At 37.2% G+C, this 15,489-nt stretch overlaps 1 protein-coding gene across 1 annotated transcript in view; it reads right to left on the bottom strand.

Moving 5' to 3' along the window:
- The window catches only part of LOC133651662 (vesicle-associated membrane protein 8-like), a 16,056-nt gene extending 1,211 nt beyond the window's left edge, over positions 1–14,845 (bottom strand). Inside the window, exons 1-3 of the mRNA XM_062049669.1 lie at positions 14,646–14,845; positions 8,430–8,591; positions 1–310 (exon numbers count right to left, since the gene is read on the bottom strand). The exon at positions 1–310 is cut by the window's left edge and continues 1,211 nt beyond it. Of these exons, the coding sequence (XP_061905653.1) occupies positions 122–310; positions 8,430–8,591; positions 14,646–14,660 (366 nt within the window). The 5' untranslated portion in view covers positions 14,661–14,845 and the 3' untranslated portion in view covers positions 1–121. The remainder of the gene's footprint in view (positions 311–8,429; positions 8,592–14,645) is intronic.
- Between the last annotated feature and the right edge of the window lie 644 nt (positions 14,846–15,489).

Genomic DNA, 15,489 nt, shown 5'->3' with positions numbered 1-15,489 from the left:
AAAAGCAAGGGCGCAGCAGCAGTTTGCTAAATATGTGCTATTATTTTGGAACTGTGCAACTACAGGATTAAATTAAGTCTGTATATACAATCACTGTGTGTGTGTGTGTGTGTGTGTGTGTTTACGGGCCAGCAGGCGTGGGTGAGATAATTGGCGGCAGAGGTGCGCTGACTGGGATGACGCCGGTGGCCAACAGGATGATGATGAGGACGATGATCAGCACGATGACCACGATGACCACCACCAGCTTGACGTTCTTCCACCAGTAGGAGCGAGCCACTTTAGTGGACGTTTGCTTGAAGGTCTGGGCCTGGGCAAAGATGGAGAGAATAGCCGAGTCAGCCAAACCACTGAGGTTGCTATATACAGTACAGTGCATCCGGAAAGTATTCACAGAACTTCACCTTTTCCACGTTTTGTTCTGTTACAGACTTTCTCCACAATGGGAAAATAAAATAAAAATGTCCTCAAAATTCTACACGCAAAAGTATGGAGCCCCTAAAGCAGGGGTGTCCAAACTTTTTCCACTGAGGGCTGTACACGGAAAAATTTAAGCATGCGGGGGCCATTTTGATATTTTTCATTTTCAAACTTTAACAAAATATATGGATTTTTTTTTTAACCTTTAGGGCTCCCGGGGCCTATAAAGGGTCTCAGTCATTAAACTGTTAAAAACAAGTCAAATTATTATTATTTTTTTTAATTTAACGCTTACAGTAAATCTCTATATCAACTTGAGGTTGATATAAAGTAATAAAAAAAAATGTTTTCTGTCAAAGACAACATTGTTTTTTATAGTAAAACTGAAATATGCAGTATTTAGTAATTACAGCCTTAAAAGATCAATAATGCAGGACACCATTGATTTTAATTCTTTAATATTTTTGAGTAATCACAGTGAAAAGTTAAATAAAATCCTACTAAATATTTTTGGGATCCAAAAGGTCCCCCACTCATAAAGTGATACATTTTTATTAGTTTTTTTTTTACTTTTAACACTTAAATTACGAGATCAACTTCAGATATATCTGTGGATTTTACGTTTGAACTATTATTTTGTTTGTTTTATGCTTTTTTGTGGAATAAAACTTTGATGTTTTTATATGGCAACCACACAATGTATGCAATATTTTTTCCACATAAAACATTTTAAAGTGATATTTTTTAACTAATAATTCATTGTAACATAGATTTTTAGTCTTTTTTTAAAAAATTTTTTAGCAATGGCAAAAAAAAGAAAAATAAACAAAGACAAAAGAAAAAAAACAGCCTGCATGGCAGCTTTGTGTCAACATTGCAACTTTTTCTTGTTAGATTTCACCTCATTCCACTTTTTTAAAATGTTTTTTTTAAATTTTTGCAATATTATCAATCTTGCAATTTTTGCAGAATGTGTGGCGGGCTGGTAAACAATTAGCTGCGGGCCGCAAATGGCTCCCGGGCCACACTTTGGACACCCCTGCCTTAAAGGGACATGGGGGAAATTTTTTTTTAATTTTTTTTTTAGACATGTATCTCGTGCGCACGAGAAACTTTTTATAAAATTATTATTTTTTAAATAAAGAATTATATATACGTATATATATATATATATATATATATATATATACATATATACGTATATATATATATATATATATATATATATATATATATATATATATATATATATACGTGTATATATATATATATATATATATATACGTATATATATATATATATACGTATATATATATATATATACGTATATATATATATATATACGTATATATATATATATATATACGTATATATATATATATATATACGTATATATATATATATACGTATATATATATATATATATACGTATATATATATATATATATACGTATATATATATATATATATACGTATATATATATATATATATATATATATATATATATATATATATATATATATATATATATATATATATATATATATATATATAGACATGTATCTTGTGCGCAAGAGAAAGTTTCTCGTGCAAAAAAAAATAAAATAATAATTTAATTTTTTTATAATAAGAAACTATCTTGTGCACACGAGATACATGTCTAAAAAAATAAAATATATATATACATTTTTTTATTTTATAAAAAGTTTCTCGTGCGCACGAGATACATGTCTAAAAAAAAAAAAAAAAAAAATTAAATTATTAAAAAAAAATTTTTCTCCATGTCCCATAATGACAATGTGATTTTTTTTTTTTTTTTTCAAATAAGCATATTGAAAAACAAACCAAAAAAATACATGTACATAAGTATTCAGACCCTGTGGTCACTGTCAGAGCTACAGCATTCCTCTGTGGTGAGAGGAGAACCTTCCAGAAACAACCATCTCAGCAGACTTAAAGACCATGGGAAACGAACTGATCTGGTCTGATAAAACAAAGACTCAAGTCTTCGGCATGAATGCCAGGTGTCATGTTTGGAGGTAACCAGGCACCGCTCATCCCCAAGGATTGGATGAGATGTGATTTTTTATTTTTTTTTAATCAGCGGCAGGAACTGAAGGAATAGTCAGGATAGAGGGAAAGACGAATGCAGCAATGTACAGAGACATCCTGGATGAAAACCAACAGTTCCCATCCAACTTGATGAAGCCTGAGAGGTGCTGCAAAGCGGGATGGGTGAAACTGACAAAGATAAGTGTGCCAAGCTTGTGGCATCTAATTCAAAAAGACTTGTGGCTCTAATTGCTGCTGTGTAGATTTTTGAGGAGAAACATTAATGTGTTCCATTTTGGAATGAAGCTGTAACATAATAAAATGTGGAAAAAAGTAAAGCGCTGTGAATACTTTCCTGATGGCACAGTACAGTACAAATGGAGGGATGTGATGGGGAGGAGCACTTTGACACCCTTCAAACCCTTCTTTTCATGGAAAAATACTTAGCATAAAGTATTGCTTTATAAACTTTATACTAAGTAAATATACTTAGTATTAAGTATTGCTTTATAAGCTTTATACTAAGTAAAAATACTTAGTATAAAGCTGGGTTTTGAAGGCTATACTGATGGTTCCCATGAGCCACATCTTGCAAGCGTTATCTTTAAAATCCTAAAAAAACAGACGTGCGTGTTCTTGTCCCTCATAATGATTGTGAGCGATAGGCAACATTACAAAAAAAGTGCAGTTCCCCTTTAACTATGTTTAGTTTAAAAGAAACATGAATGAACAAACGTGACCAGGCATGTGATTTGAACTTAATGAGGAAGACTGAAAATAAGCCGGGGGATCTAGAGGCCGCAGGTCCCAAGCCAGATCGAGGGCGGTGCCCTGGTGGGAGGGACAAGGTGGGCAACCCCCCCGAAGATCCTGGTTTTTCAGCAATTGAACATGCGAAATTTTGCACACAAAAAAGCCCCATTTAAAGATGTTTTAGTGTTTCAAGAATTGAAAAATGATCAAAAGAGTTTACCCCATTCATCCAAATGAATGACTATGTCTGTTTCAGTCACTATGTTATTTAGTCACTACAGTAATTGTGTTCACATCCACAGGAACCACATGGGTTAGCCTATTTTATACAGTATTTACAACTTTACTAGTGTTCACTTCACAGCCACAGATGGTTCACCTAGTTATTGACATTATTTACTAGGGGTGTAACGGTACGTGTATTTGTATTGAACCGTTTCGGTACGGGGGTTCCGGTTCGGTTCGGAGGTGTACCGAACGAGTTTCCACACGGACATATTAAGTAGCGTAACGCACGTTGTGTAAACAATGCACACCGAGGCACAACACACGGCATGCTAGCAGCTAACGGGCTACGATGGACTGACCATACGTCCTCTTTTCACCTGACATGTCCTCTTTCGCGGAGCTGTCAGGGCGGAGTTTCTTAAATGCCTCAAATGTCCGGCATTTTGAGTTAGGGTTGCGTGTATTTTCAATGTACGTTCAGGGTTAAGAAGGGGTTAAAAACAAAACAAATTGTGCGCGCAGCAGCATTGGTGAGGGAGGGGCAGAGACAGAGAGAGCGAGAGAGTTATGATAAACGCGCATGCGTCGCCAGGCTCTGGTTTTTATCCATAGATTTATCAGATTTAATTTTTTATTATCTATAGCAGGGGTGTCAAAAGTGTGCCCCGGAGGCCATTCGCGGCCCACAGCTAATGTTTTAAAGGCCCACGGCACATTCTAAAAATACTATTAAAATAAACCAAAACATAACAAAAGTGAAATAAAAAAGCTTAAAGGTTAAATGTAATTTAGAAAAAGTTGCAATGTTGACTAATAAAACAAAGCTGTTTTTTATTTTATTTCAAACTGTCATTGCTCAAAACATAATATTGAATCAAAATCAATGTTATTATGAATTATTGACCTATCCAAGGTTCCCATTACTTCACATCAAATATTCCACTAAGAAAAATATTTTTGGTGGAAGATTTAACAAATTTGGTAAATAAATAACCCCAAAATGTATATTTTGTTGTTTTCTTACTGTACCGAAAATGAACCGAACCGTGACCTCTAAACCGAGGTACGTACCGAACCGAAATTTTTGTGTACCGTTACACCCGTAGTTGGCAGGTATGACACACGCATACTTTTTTATGTTTTTACAGAGATAAAAAAAAGACGGATTTCCGACTATAGACGGAAAAATCACATTCCTGCTTAACTTAAAAGGCCCACAATCGCCATGACAGGGTCAGGACTCGGGGGTTACTCAGATTTTTTTTATTTTAAATAAGCATAATACAATAATAAAATTAGGAGTCGACTGTAGAAATAAACACAGTATCATATAAAATGATTCTTTTTAAAATAGTATATGAGCTGACCACTCAAAACTAAAACTATGTCAGCTTGTGACAAATACCGTATTTTTCGGACTATAAGTCGCAGTTTTTTTCATAGTTTGGCCAGGGGGTGCGACTTATACTTAGGAGCGACTTGTGTGTGAAATTATTAACACATCACTGTAAAATATCAAATAATATTATTTAGCTCATTCACGTAAGAGACTAGAAGTATAAGATTTCATGGGATTTAGCGATTAGGAGTGACAGATTGTTTGGTAAACGTATAGCATGTTCTATATGTTATAGTTATTTGAATGACTCTTACCATAATATGTTACGTTAACATACCAGGCACGTTCTCAGTTGGTTATTTATGCCTCATATAACGTACACTTATTCAGCCTGTTGTTCACTATTCTTTATTTATTTTAAATTTCCTTTCAAATGTCTATTCTTGGTGTTGGCTTTTATCAAATACATTTCCCCAAAAAATGCGACTTATACTCCAGTGCGACTTATATATGTTTTTTTCCTTCTTTATTATGCATTTTCGGCCGGTGCGACTTATACTCCGGAGCGACTTATACTCCGAAAAATACGGTAACCATTATTTTGCAGAAGAATAAGCATCTCTTTCTTAAGGAAGTTCAACCTTAAAAAGGATTTTAGGATTTTTAAACACATATACCTTTTTACCTTTTAAATTCCTTCCTCTTCTTTCCTGACAATTTAAATCAATGTTCAAGTAAATTTATTTTTTTTATTGTAAAGAATAATAAATACATTTTAATTTAATTCTTCATTTTAGCTTCTGTTTTTTCGACGAAGAATATTTGTGAAATATTTCTTCAAACTTATTATGATTAAAATTCAAAACAATTATTCTGGCAAATCTAGAAAATCTGTAGAATCAAATTTAAATCTTATTTCAAAGTCTTTTGATTTTCTTTTAAAATTTTTGTTCTGGAAAATCTAGAAGAAATAATGATTTGTCTTTGTTAGAAATATAGCTTGGTCCAATTTGTTATATATTCTAACAAAGTGCAGATTGTATTTTAACCTATTTAAAACATGTCATCAAAATTCTAAAATTAATCTTAGTCAGGAAAAATTACTAATGATGTTCCATAAATTATTTTTTTTATTTTTTCAAAAAAGATTCGAATTAGCTAGTTTTTCTCTTCTTTTTTTCGGTTGAATTTTGAATTTTAAAGAGTCGAAATTGAAGATAAACTATGTTTCAAAAGTTTATTGTCATTTTTTTCGTGTTTTCTCCTCTTTTAAACCGTTCAATTAAGTGTAAATATCATTAATTATTAATAATAACAGAGTTAAAGGTAAATTGAGCAAATTGGCTATTTCTGGCAATTTATTTAAGTGTGTATCAAACTGGTAGCCCTTCGCATTAATCAGTACCCAAGAAGTAGCTCTTGGTTTCAAAAAGGTTGGTGACCCCTGGTCTATAGAGAACAATTTTCGGACAGGGAAATGCATAAGTATTAATTTCATGTTTACAGTTAATATTAGCAGCTTTTACAATGATGTGCTAACGTGACAGGCAGTGTTAGTTACCTGCAGGACATCGCCGACATCAACGCTGTTGCCGCAGAGGGGCTCAAAAATGTGCAGTTCACTCAACGTTTTCACATTCTGTGTGTGCTAATGTTTCTGGTAGTATTTCCTCTCCTTAATGAAATATCCATTTTTGCGCCCGGTTTTTAATTCCCATCTCTACACTGGATTGCTTGCGCTGGCAGCAAAACGCCACTGCGAACAGCCCAGATAAAACAATACGGCCGAATCATTGACACACCTGACAGACCACTTGCAGAGTGGCAAAGGTGTAAACCAAACTTTGAGACACTGTCAGTAATGAAAATAGTTGAGGGTAAACTGTAGTCAGATTCTGGATCCACATGTTCTTAGCAGTGTCTTACTGCAGTGTTTTTCAACCTTTTTTGAGCCGAGGCACATTTTTTTCATTGAAAAAATTCAGAGGCACACCACCAGCAGAAATCATTAAAAAATGAAACTCAGTAGCCGATATTAACAGTAAAAAGTCATTGTCGCAATTGTTGGATATGACTTCAAACCATAACCAAGCATGCATGACTATAGCTCTTGTCTCAAAGTAGGTGTACTGTCACCACCTGTCACATCACCCCCTGACTTATTTTGGGTTGTTTTGTGTTTTCCTGTGTGTAGTGTTTTAGTTCTTGTCTTGCGCTCCTATTTTGTTGACTTTTCCTGTTTTGTTGGTGTTTTCCTGTAGCAGTTTCATGTCTTCCTTTGAGCGATATTTCCCGCATCTACTTTGTTTTAGCAATCAAGAATATTTCAGTTGTTTTTATCCTTCTTAGTGGGGACATTGTTGATTGTCATGTCATGTTCGGATGTACATTGTGGACGCCGTCTCTGCTCCGCAGTAAGTCTTTGCTGTCGTCCAGCATTCTGTTTTAGTTTACTTTGTAGCCAGTTCAGTTTTAGTTTCATTCCCTAAGCTTCAATGCCTTTTCTTAGGGGCACTCACCTTTTGTTTATTTTTGGTTTTAACATTAGATACCTTTTCACCTGCACGCTGCCTCCCACTGTCATCTGCATGTTGTGATCACGACAAACTAGAGATGGCCAATAAATGGCCGATAAATGCTTTAAAATGTAATATCGGAAATTATCGTTATCAGTTTTTTTATTATCGGTATCTTTTTTAAATTTTTTATTAAATCAACATAAAAAACACAAAATACACTTATAATTAGTGCACCAACCCAAAAAACCTCCCTCCCACATTTACACTCATTCACACAAAAGGGTTGTTTCTTTCTGTTATTAATATTCTGGTTCCTACATTATATATCAATACAGTCTGCAAGGGATACAGTCCGTAAGCACACATGATTGTGCATGCTGCTGGTCCACTAATAGTACTAACCTTTAACAGTTAATTTGACTCATTTTCATTAATTACTAGTTTCTATGTAACTGTTTTTATATTGTTTTACTTTCTTTTTTATTCAAGAAAATGTTTTTAATTAATTTATCTTATTTTATTTTATAATTTTTTTTAAAAAAGGACCTTATCTTCACCAGACCTGGTTGTCCAAATTAGGCATAATAATGTGTTAATTCCACGACTGTATATATCGGTGTCGGTTGATATCGGCATCAGTAATTAAGAGTTGGACAATATCGGAATATCGGATATCGGCAAAAAAGCCTTTATCGGACATCCCTACGACAAACCATGTTCCGACATCTACAAAGCAATTAGCTGCCGGCTGCCACTTACTGATATGGAAGAGTATAACATTGTGACGCTGCCGAGCTCTAGACAGCACCGACACTCAACAATGGCACATTATTTTTAGATTATATTTACTTTTTTGCAAAAAATATTTTTACCCAAATAGGTGAGATTACATAATCTCCCACGGCACACCAACTGTATCTCAGTGGTTGAAAAACACTGTCTTACTGAATTAGCGCTAGAAGTAGATTCGTAACCTCCTTGAGCCATACCAGACCAGCTACCGTATGACAATACCAAAAAAGGTTTGCATAGTTCTTTGTGTGTCTCCAAACTTGTTTAGCAGACGTCTGCCAGCCTCATCAGTCATGACTACTAATACTAATACTACTATTTTTACCCCAACTTCCAGGTCCGCTGACTTGTCCATGAGGTCGTCCAGTCTTTCTGCTCGAGCAATGATACGGTCCACATTATTTGTCATGATGTGTTGGACTTCTTTGACTTCCTCCTTCATCCTGTCCATTTTGGCAATTTCAGCTGGATCTGCACCCTCTCGCTCCTGGAGGTCAAAAAAAGCACAGCGGACAACTTTTTAAAAAAAAAAGAAATCATAATGCCTGGGTGGTTTTAAGTGTACAATGGAATTACAGTGCAACTCGTTGAAGTCGATATCCCAAAGACTGGCTGACTCATGTCAACATTACTGAAGACAGCTTTGGCTATGTTGACTAGAGATGCCAGAAAATACGCCTTACTACCATACTTGCCAACCCTCCGGAATTTTCCGGGAGACTCCCGAATTTCAGTGCCTCTCCCGGGACAACCATTCCCCCGAATTTCTCTCGATTTCCAGCCGGACAACAAGGCACGCCCCCTCCAAGTCCATGCGGACCTGAGTGAGGACAGCCTTTCGTCACGTCCGCTTTTTCTCCATATAAACAGCGTGCCGGCCCAGTCACGTTATAACATCTACGGCTTATGGAGAGTGCACAACTGCACACACAACGAGAAGGAGACGAAGCAGAAGAACGAAGAAGAGACAGTCATGGCGACGACGAGTAAGAAGAAGAAGTACGCTTGCAAGTCATCAGAGAGGGTGTTGAGCATGGTTAGAAAGATAGTGACAGAGAACAACAAGATTTTTGTCTTTTTTATTTTAAGTGGGCCAAATCGCTTATATTAAAAGTAAACTAATAACAATTGCTGCTGTAATTTGATTTATTTTAATAAGTCAAGTAACTTGCTATGATCCAAGGTTTTGAACAGGTGTGATACTGGTGTGCACATCTGATGTGGCCCACAGTGGTCCTCAGTGTGCTCAGGGAGATTGTGTGTATGCCCGGACACATGACAAATGAAATTACTCTTCTTGTAGTTCCGGTCATAGATTGTGAAAACTGGCAGATGATCACTGACCCCTTGTGGTATTATCAAAATCATTAGTAAAAATATCATCAATAAGTGTGGTGTTGTGTCCGGAGATTCTGCTTGGCCTTGTGACTTCAGGATATAAACTCAGGCTATATACAGACCCTTTCCAAAAAAACATAGAATATCATGGAAAAGTGTATTTTTTTCCATATTTCCATTCAAAACGTTAAACTTCCATAGAATATAGATTCAGGGCCCACAACTTAAACCATTACAAGTATTTAGTTGTTCATTTGTACATCATTTGGGCCTCTGCTCACAAAACCCACGAAAAAAGGATTTCAAAAAATGTGAATACTGTGAAGAAATGCACAGGTTTTCCCAGGTGTCATTAAATTGCTTCACTTTGGTTCAATTGTCTCAGTTAGGATCCATATGGGGAAGACTGCAGACTTGACAACTGTCCAGAAGACCATCATTGATACCCTCAATACATGGGTTGGCAAACTACGGCCCACGGGCCACATCCGGCCCGTTGGTCCCTTTAATCCGACCCGCCAAATATTATAACAGAATTGAGCAAAGATCTACTTTTTCAAATTTTGTTGTTTGGTATATTAGATGGAATTTTTATCTGACATGTTTCAACTGTCCTCAGTGACCCTTCTGAGGAAGACTGCCGATGGCCGTCGAAACATGTCAAGTAAAAATTCCATCTAATATACCGAAAATATGGTCTGATTACAAGAACATTTGAAAAAGTATATGAATAAGAAGACATATTAATTAACCTTTTTGAGTGAGCAAAGAGATGTTTTGAGAATTGCCACAACAAAACTGATAATAGACTTCGACGCATTGGCAAAAAAGGGGGATCAACAACACTGCTCCCACTGAAAGAGAATGTAAGTGTTAACCCTTTAATACCATTGTTATGTTTCTTTGATGTTCGGATATGATATTGTAGAAAATAGATGTATTATGATTAAAATAGCCCATGTTTGAGAAGCCTACTCTGAGTTCCAACAGCTATATGCTTTGAAATGCATCATGTGCTCGCCCGGCCCATCAGTCAAATTTCAAAAGCCAATGTGGCCCCTGAAACAAAAAATGTTGCCCACCCCTGCCTCAATAGGATGGTTAAGCCACAAAAGTTCATAGCTAAGGAGGCTGGCTCTGCACAGCGTGCTGTGTCCAAGCATATCGATGGAACGTCTAGTGGAAGGGCCTTGTTGTGGGGCAGACTGGCTTGTACATGCACGTGCATCATCTGCTGTTGCCATTTCTAATAAAAAAGTAGCGTATGGTTCTAACTTATATCTGTCAGCAAACTCCATATGGAAGCGGTAAAAACTACAACATGGCTGACAAGGAGAAGATGCAGTCGAAGTGAAGGTACAGAAATAAGAATGCCCACAAAACGGCGCATCCTGAAGGACGGTCAGAAAGCGGCTTGAAGATGGTCTGTAAAACATAATCTATTCAAAAGTTTGACCAAAAATACCCCACAATTACATGTTATGTACACCACAAACGTTTTAAATATGGGAAAAAAAATCATAATGTGACCCCTTTAAAATAGTCAAAAATAGGGATGTCCGATAATGTCGGGCTGCCGATAATATCGGCCGATAAATGCTTTAAAATGTAATATCGGAAATGATCGGTATCGGTTTCATAATTATCGGTATCGGTTTCTAAAAGTAAAATGTATGACGTTTTAAGACGCCGCTGTGTACACGGACGTAGGGAGAGGTACAGAGTGCCAATAAACCTTAGAGGCATTTCTTTTGCGTGCTTGCCCTCCGAGTCACATAATATCTACCGGCTGTTCTCCTCACGAATAAATACAACATACTTGGTCAACAGCCATACAGGTCACACTGAGGGTGGCCGTATAAACAACTTTAACACTGTTACAAACAAGCGCCACACTGTGAACCCACACCAAACAAGAATGACAAACACATTTCGGGAGAACATCCGCACCGTAACACAACATAAACACAACAGAACAAATACCCAGAACCCCTTGCAGCACTAACTCTTCCGGGACGCTACAATAAGAATAAAAATAAAAATCAACAATGAGAATAAAAACATAACAGTAAAATAAGAATATAACAAGAGAAACTAGGCAGTAGTGACCAAGTTATCAAAAAATATTGCACTGTTATTGTTTTGAGGCATGTTAAAAAAAAAAAAAAGCATTTTCTGACTTCAATAATAAATATGGCAGTGCCATGTTGGCATTTCTTTCCATAACTTGAGTTGATTTATTTTGGAAAACCTTGTTACATTGTTTAATGCATCCAGCGGGGCATCACAACAAAATTAGGCATACTAATGTGTTAATTCCACGACTGTATATATTGGTATCGGTTGATATCGGTATCGGTAATTAAGAGTTGGACAATATCGGAACATCGGATATCGGTAAAAAAGCCATTTTCGGACATCTCTAGTCAAAAACGTAAAGTTGTTACAGTAAAAGTGTTTTTAAGAAGCCATGGTTTCACCAAATCCATGCAATAATATATTTTTTAATAAATGTAAACATATCAAGTGTGTGTATGGGGCAGCAACAGAGGGCCTTTTACGGGTCTTTTGTATGGAGGGCCCAGAACGTAGTGTGACGTCCTCACTGTCAGTATAATTACCTGCTCGCCTTTCAGCTAACCATCCTATGCATGATTCATGTTATGTTTGGTCATTACTCCCAGGAGGTAACGCGTTAGGTTCAATAGAATATTCCATTTGTCATGTTGTGTTTGCTTTGAGTTAGATGATTTGGAACATGCACGCATACAACATGATACATCACAATTTCCAGTTTCTCTAATCAACATGTTGGAAAAGGAGTAGGAAGAAGCAGAGCCTATTTCATCCTACCCCTTTTCCTTTGCACAGCAATTGCTAAAATTTTTGTTCACTTCCTTTTCTCAATTTATTCACAATTATTTTTATTATTATTATTATTATTTTAAAGCTTCTGTGAAAGGATTGCAGTCTACCTTGTCTGCATGTGTTATGTGAGCAAGTTTTAATGTTGTAAAGTTGATGTTTTGTGTGTTGTTTACTGTTTTTAATGTAACCTTGCTGCTGCCCTCTTGGCCTTTGATCTTAATGGGATTTTACCTGGTTAAATAAAGGCTAAAAAAAACCCTAACCCAAACATAAAAAACAAAACAATATACTCCATAACTAATATCAATTAAAATTTAGAGATGTCCGATAATGGCTTTTTTGCCGATATTTGTTATTCCGATAATGTCCAACTCTTAATTACCGATTCCGATATCAACCGATATCGATATTAACACATTATTATGCCTAATTTTGTTGTGATACCCCGCTGGATGCATTAAACAATGTAACTTTACCATGAATTGATTAACGTGGACCGCCGACTTAAACAAGTTGAAAAACGTATTCGGGTGTTACCATTTAGTGGTCAATTGTACGGAATATGTATTGTACTGTGCAATCTACTAATACAAGTTTCAATCAATCAATCAAAAACCAGGTTTTCCAAAATAAGAGAACAACTTCAACTCCAGTTATGGAAAAAAGTGCCAACATTTGTTGGGTTTTGGTGGTAGCGGGGGGTGTATATTGTAGCGTCCCGAAAGAGTTAGTGCTGCAAGGGGTTCTGGGTATTTGTTCTGTTGTGTTACGGTGCGGATGTTCTCCCGAAATGTGTTTGTCATTCTTGTTAGGTGTGGGTTCACAGTGTGGCGCATATTTGTAACAGTGTTAAAGTTGTTTATACAGCCACCCTCAGTGTGACCTGTATGGCTGTTGACCAAGTAAGCATTGCATTCACTTGTGTGTGTGTGTAAAAACCGCATATATTATGTCCTTGGGCTGGCACGTTGTTTATAAGGAGGAAAAGCGGACGTGACGACAGGTTGTAGAGTACGCTAAAGGCAGTGCCTTTAAGGCACGCCCCCAATAAAGTTGTCCGGGTGGCAATCGGGAGAATGGTTGCCCCGGGAGATTTTCGGGCGGGGCACTGAAATTCGGGAGTTTGAAACCGATACCGATAATTTCCGATATTACATTTTAAAGCATTTATCGGCCGATAATATCGGCAGACCGATATTATCGGACATTGCCCCAAGTGGAGGAGTTCAAGTACCTCGGAGTCTTGTTCACGAGTGAGGGAAGAGTGGATCGTGAGATCGACAGGCGGATCAGTGCGGCGTCTTCAGTAATGCGGACGCTGTATTGATCCGTTGTGGTGAAGAAGGAGCTGAGCCGGAAGGCAAAGCTCTCAATTTACCGGTCGATCTACGTTCCCATCCTCACCTATGGTCATGACCGAAAGGACAAGATCCCGGGTACAAGCGGCCGAAATGAGTTTCCTCCGCCGGGTGGCGGGGCTCTCCCTTAGAGATAGGGTGAGAAGCTCTGTCATCCGGGAGGAGCCAGAAGAGGTGGTTCGGGCATCTGGTCAGGATGCCACCCGAACGCCTCCCTAGGGAGGTGTTTCGGGCACGTCCGACCGGTAAGAGGCCACGGAGAAGACCCAGGACACGTTGGGAAGACTATTTCTCCCGGGAGGAGCTGGATGAAGTGGCTGGGGAGAGGGAAGTCTGGGCTTCCCTGCTTAGGCTGCTGCCCCCGCGACCCGACCTCGGATAAGCAGAAGAAGATGGATGGATGGATGGATGGATGGAGTTTCTTGAAGTGGATCATATTAGTACATTGTTTGATTTCTTTGCTTAATCCATTCCATCATTTAATTCCACATACTGAAGGTCTTAAGTGTTGTACGTGCGTACAAATGTTTTTAAATGACATTTTCCTCTGAGGTTAGCTTTAGCCCGAAGAAAAGGTTACTTTAATGGCGACGCCTTAAGGCCAACATGGCCCGACAGTTTGGCCATGCCAACCAAAGGCAGAAGCTAATAAAAACGATTAAAAAACACAATAAATAAAAAATAAAGCGGTCTGACAATTGGAATAATTCTCTTTTTAGCTTCAGTTGAACAAAAGTGGCTTCGCTCTCGACTAGGAAATGAAATGAAGACATGACGTGCAACAGTTGTCGTTTTGTCCAGCAAAAGACGTGGTTAATGTGTACTTATTGTACAAATATGTGTGTACTTATTGTAAAAATAGATGTGTACTTATTGTACAACTATAAGTGTACTTATTGTACAAACCGATGTCATGTTCGTAGTTACAAAAGCAGTCCGAACACTTTTTTCTGAACAACCAAACTATTATTTCTTACCGGATCGTAGTTCATCTTTCCACCGCAACCCAAGCGACTTTCCTCGGGGTTGAGAGTTTTGAACGGTGTTGAATTATTAAAAAGTGGAGAGTTTGCTACAAGACGAAGATAATCGAAGGTTTTTCTCTTTGTTTAACTTCCTGGTGTGTGTTGCTTCACCCTCCCTTCAAACTTCCTTCCTCCTAACGTCAAGTTGGCTATATTGCGAAATTAACAGATACATCCGCTTTACCAAATTATACAAGACAAACCAGACGATTGCGAGTTTTCGTTACATTCGTGCATTTGTCAATCAAAAACTGTTTATTTATTTATTTTTTGTTACACAAAATGTTGTCGTGTTGCTCTGTGTGAACGACGAAATTACCGTTTTATTTTGAAAGCCTTGTATTGGTTTCCGTTATTGTTGTAAACATACCAGGTGTGTGTGTAGCAGAAAATAAACAATACATAATATATAGCACTAGATATTACACCATGCCTGGGCAAATTAAGGCCCGGGGCCACATGCGGCCCGTTGAGCTTTTTAATCTGGCCCGCCGGACATTCCCAAATATTTTTTTTAGATCATTAAGATGGAAAGTGTAGCTGCCATTATGATGTGCAGTGATGATTTCTAATGACCGTAAGTCTTTAAGTATACAAAGTATTTCAATGCATGGAATCTGCGCTTATGGATAATATACTAGTTACTATGGTAATCTAATTAGTTGCTATGGTCATCTAATTAATTACTATGGTCATATAATTAGTTACTATGGTAATCTGATTAGTTACTATGGTAATCTAACTAGTTACTATGGTAATCTACGTCACAGCAGCTCAGACGAGGCACCAAGCAGTG

Source organism: Entelurus aequoreus, linkage group LG06, assembly GCF_033978785.1.
Source record: "Entelurus aequoreus isolate RoL-2023_Sb linkage group LG06, RoL_Eaeq_v1.1, whole genome shotgun sequence".
In the NCBI taxonomy this organism is placed as follows: domain Eukaryota; kingdom Metazoa; phylum Chordata; class Actinopteri; order Syngnathiformes; family Syngnathidae; genus Entelurus; species Entelurus aequoreus.
This window is presented reverse-complemented; position numbering and strand designations above follow the sequence as displayed.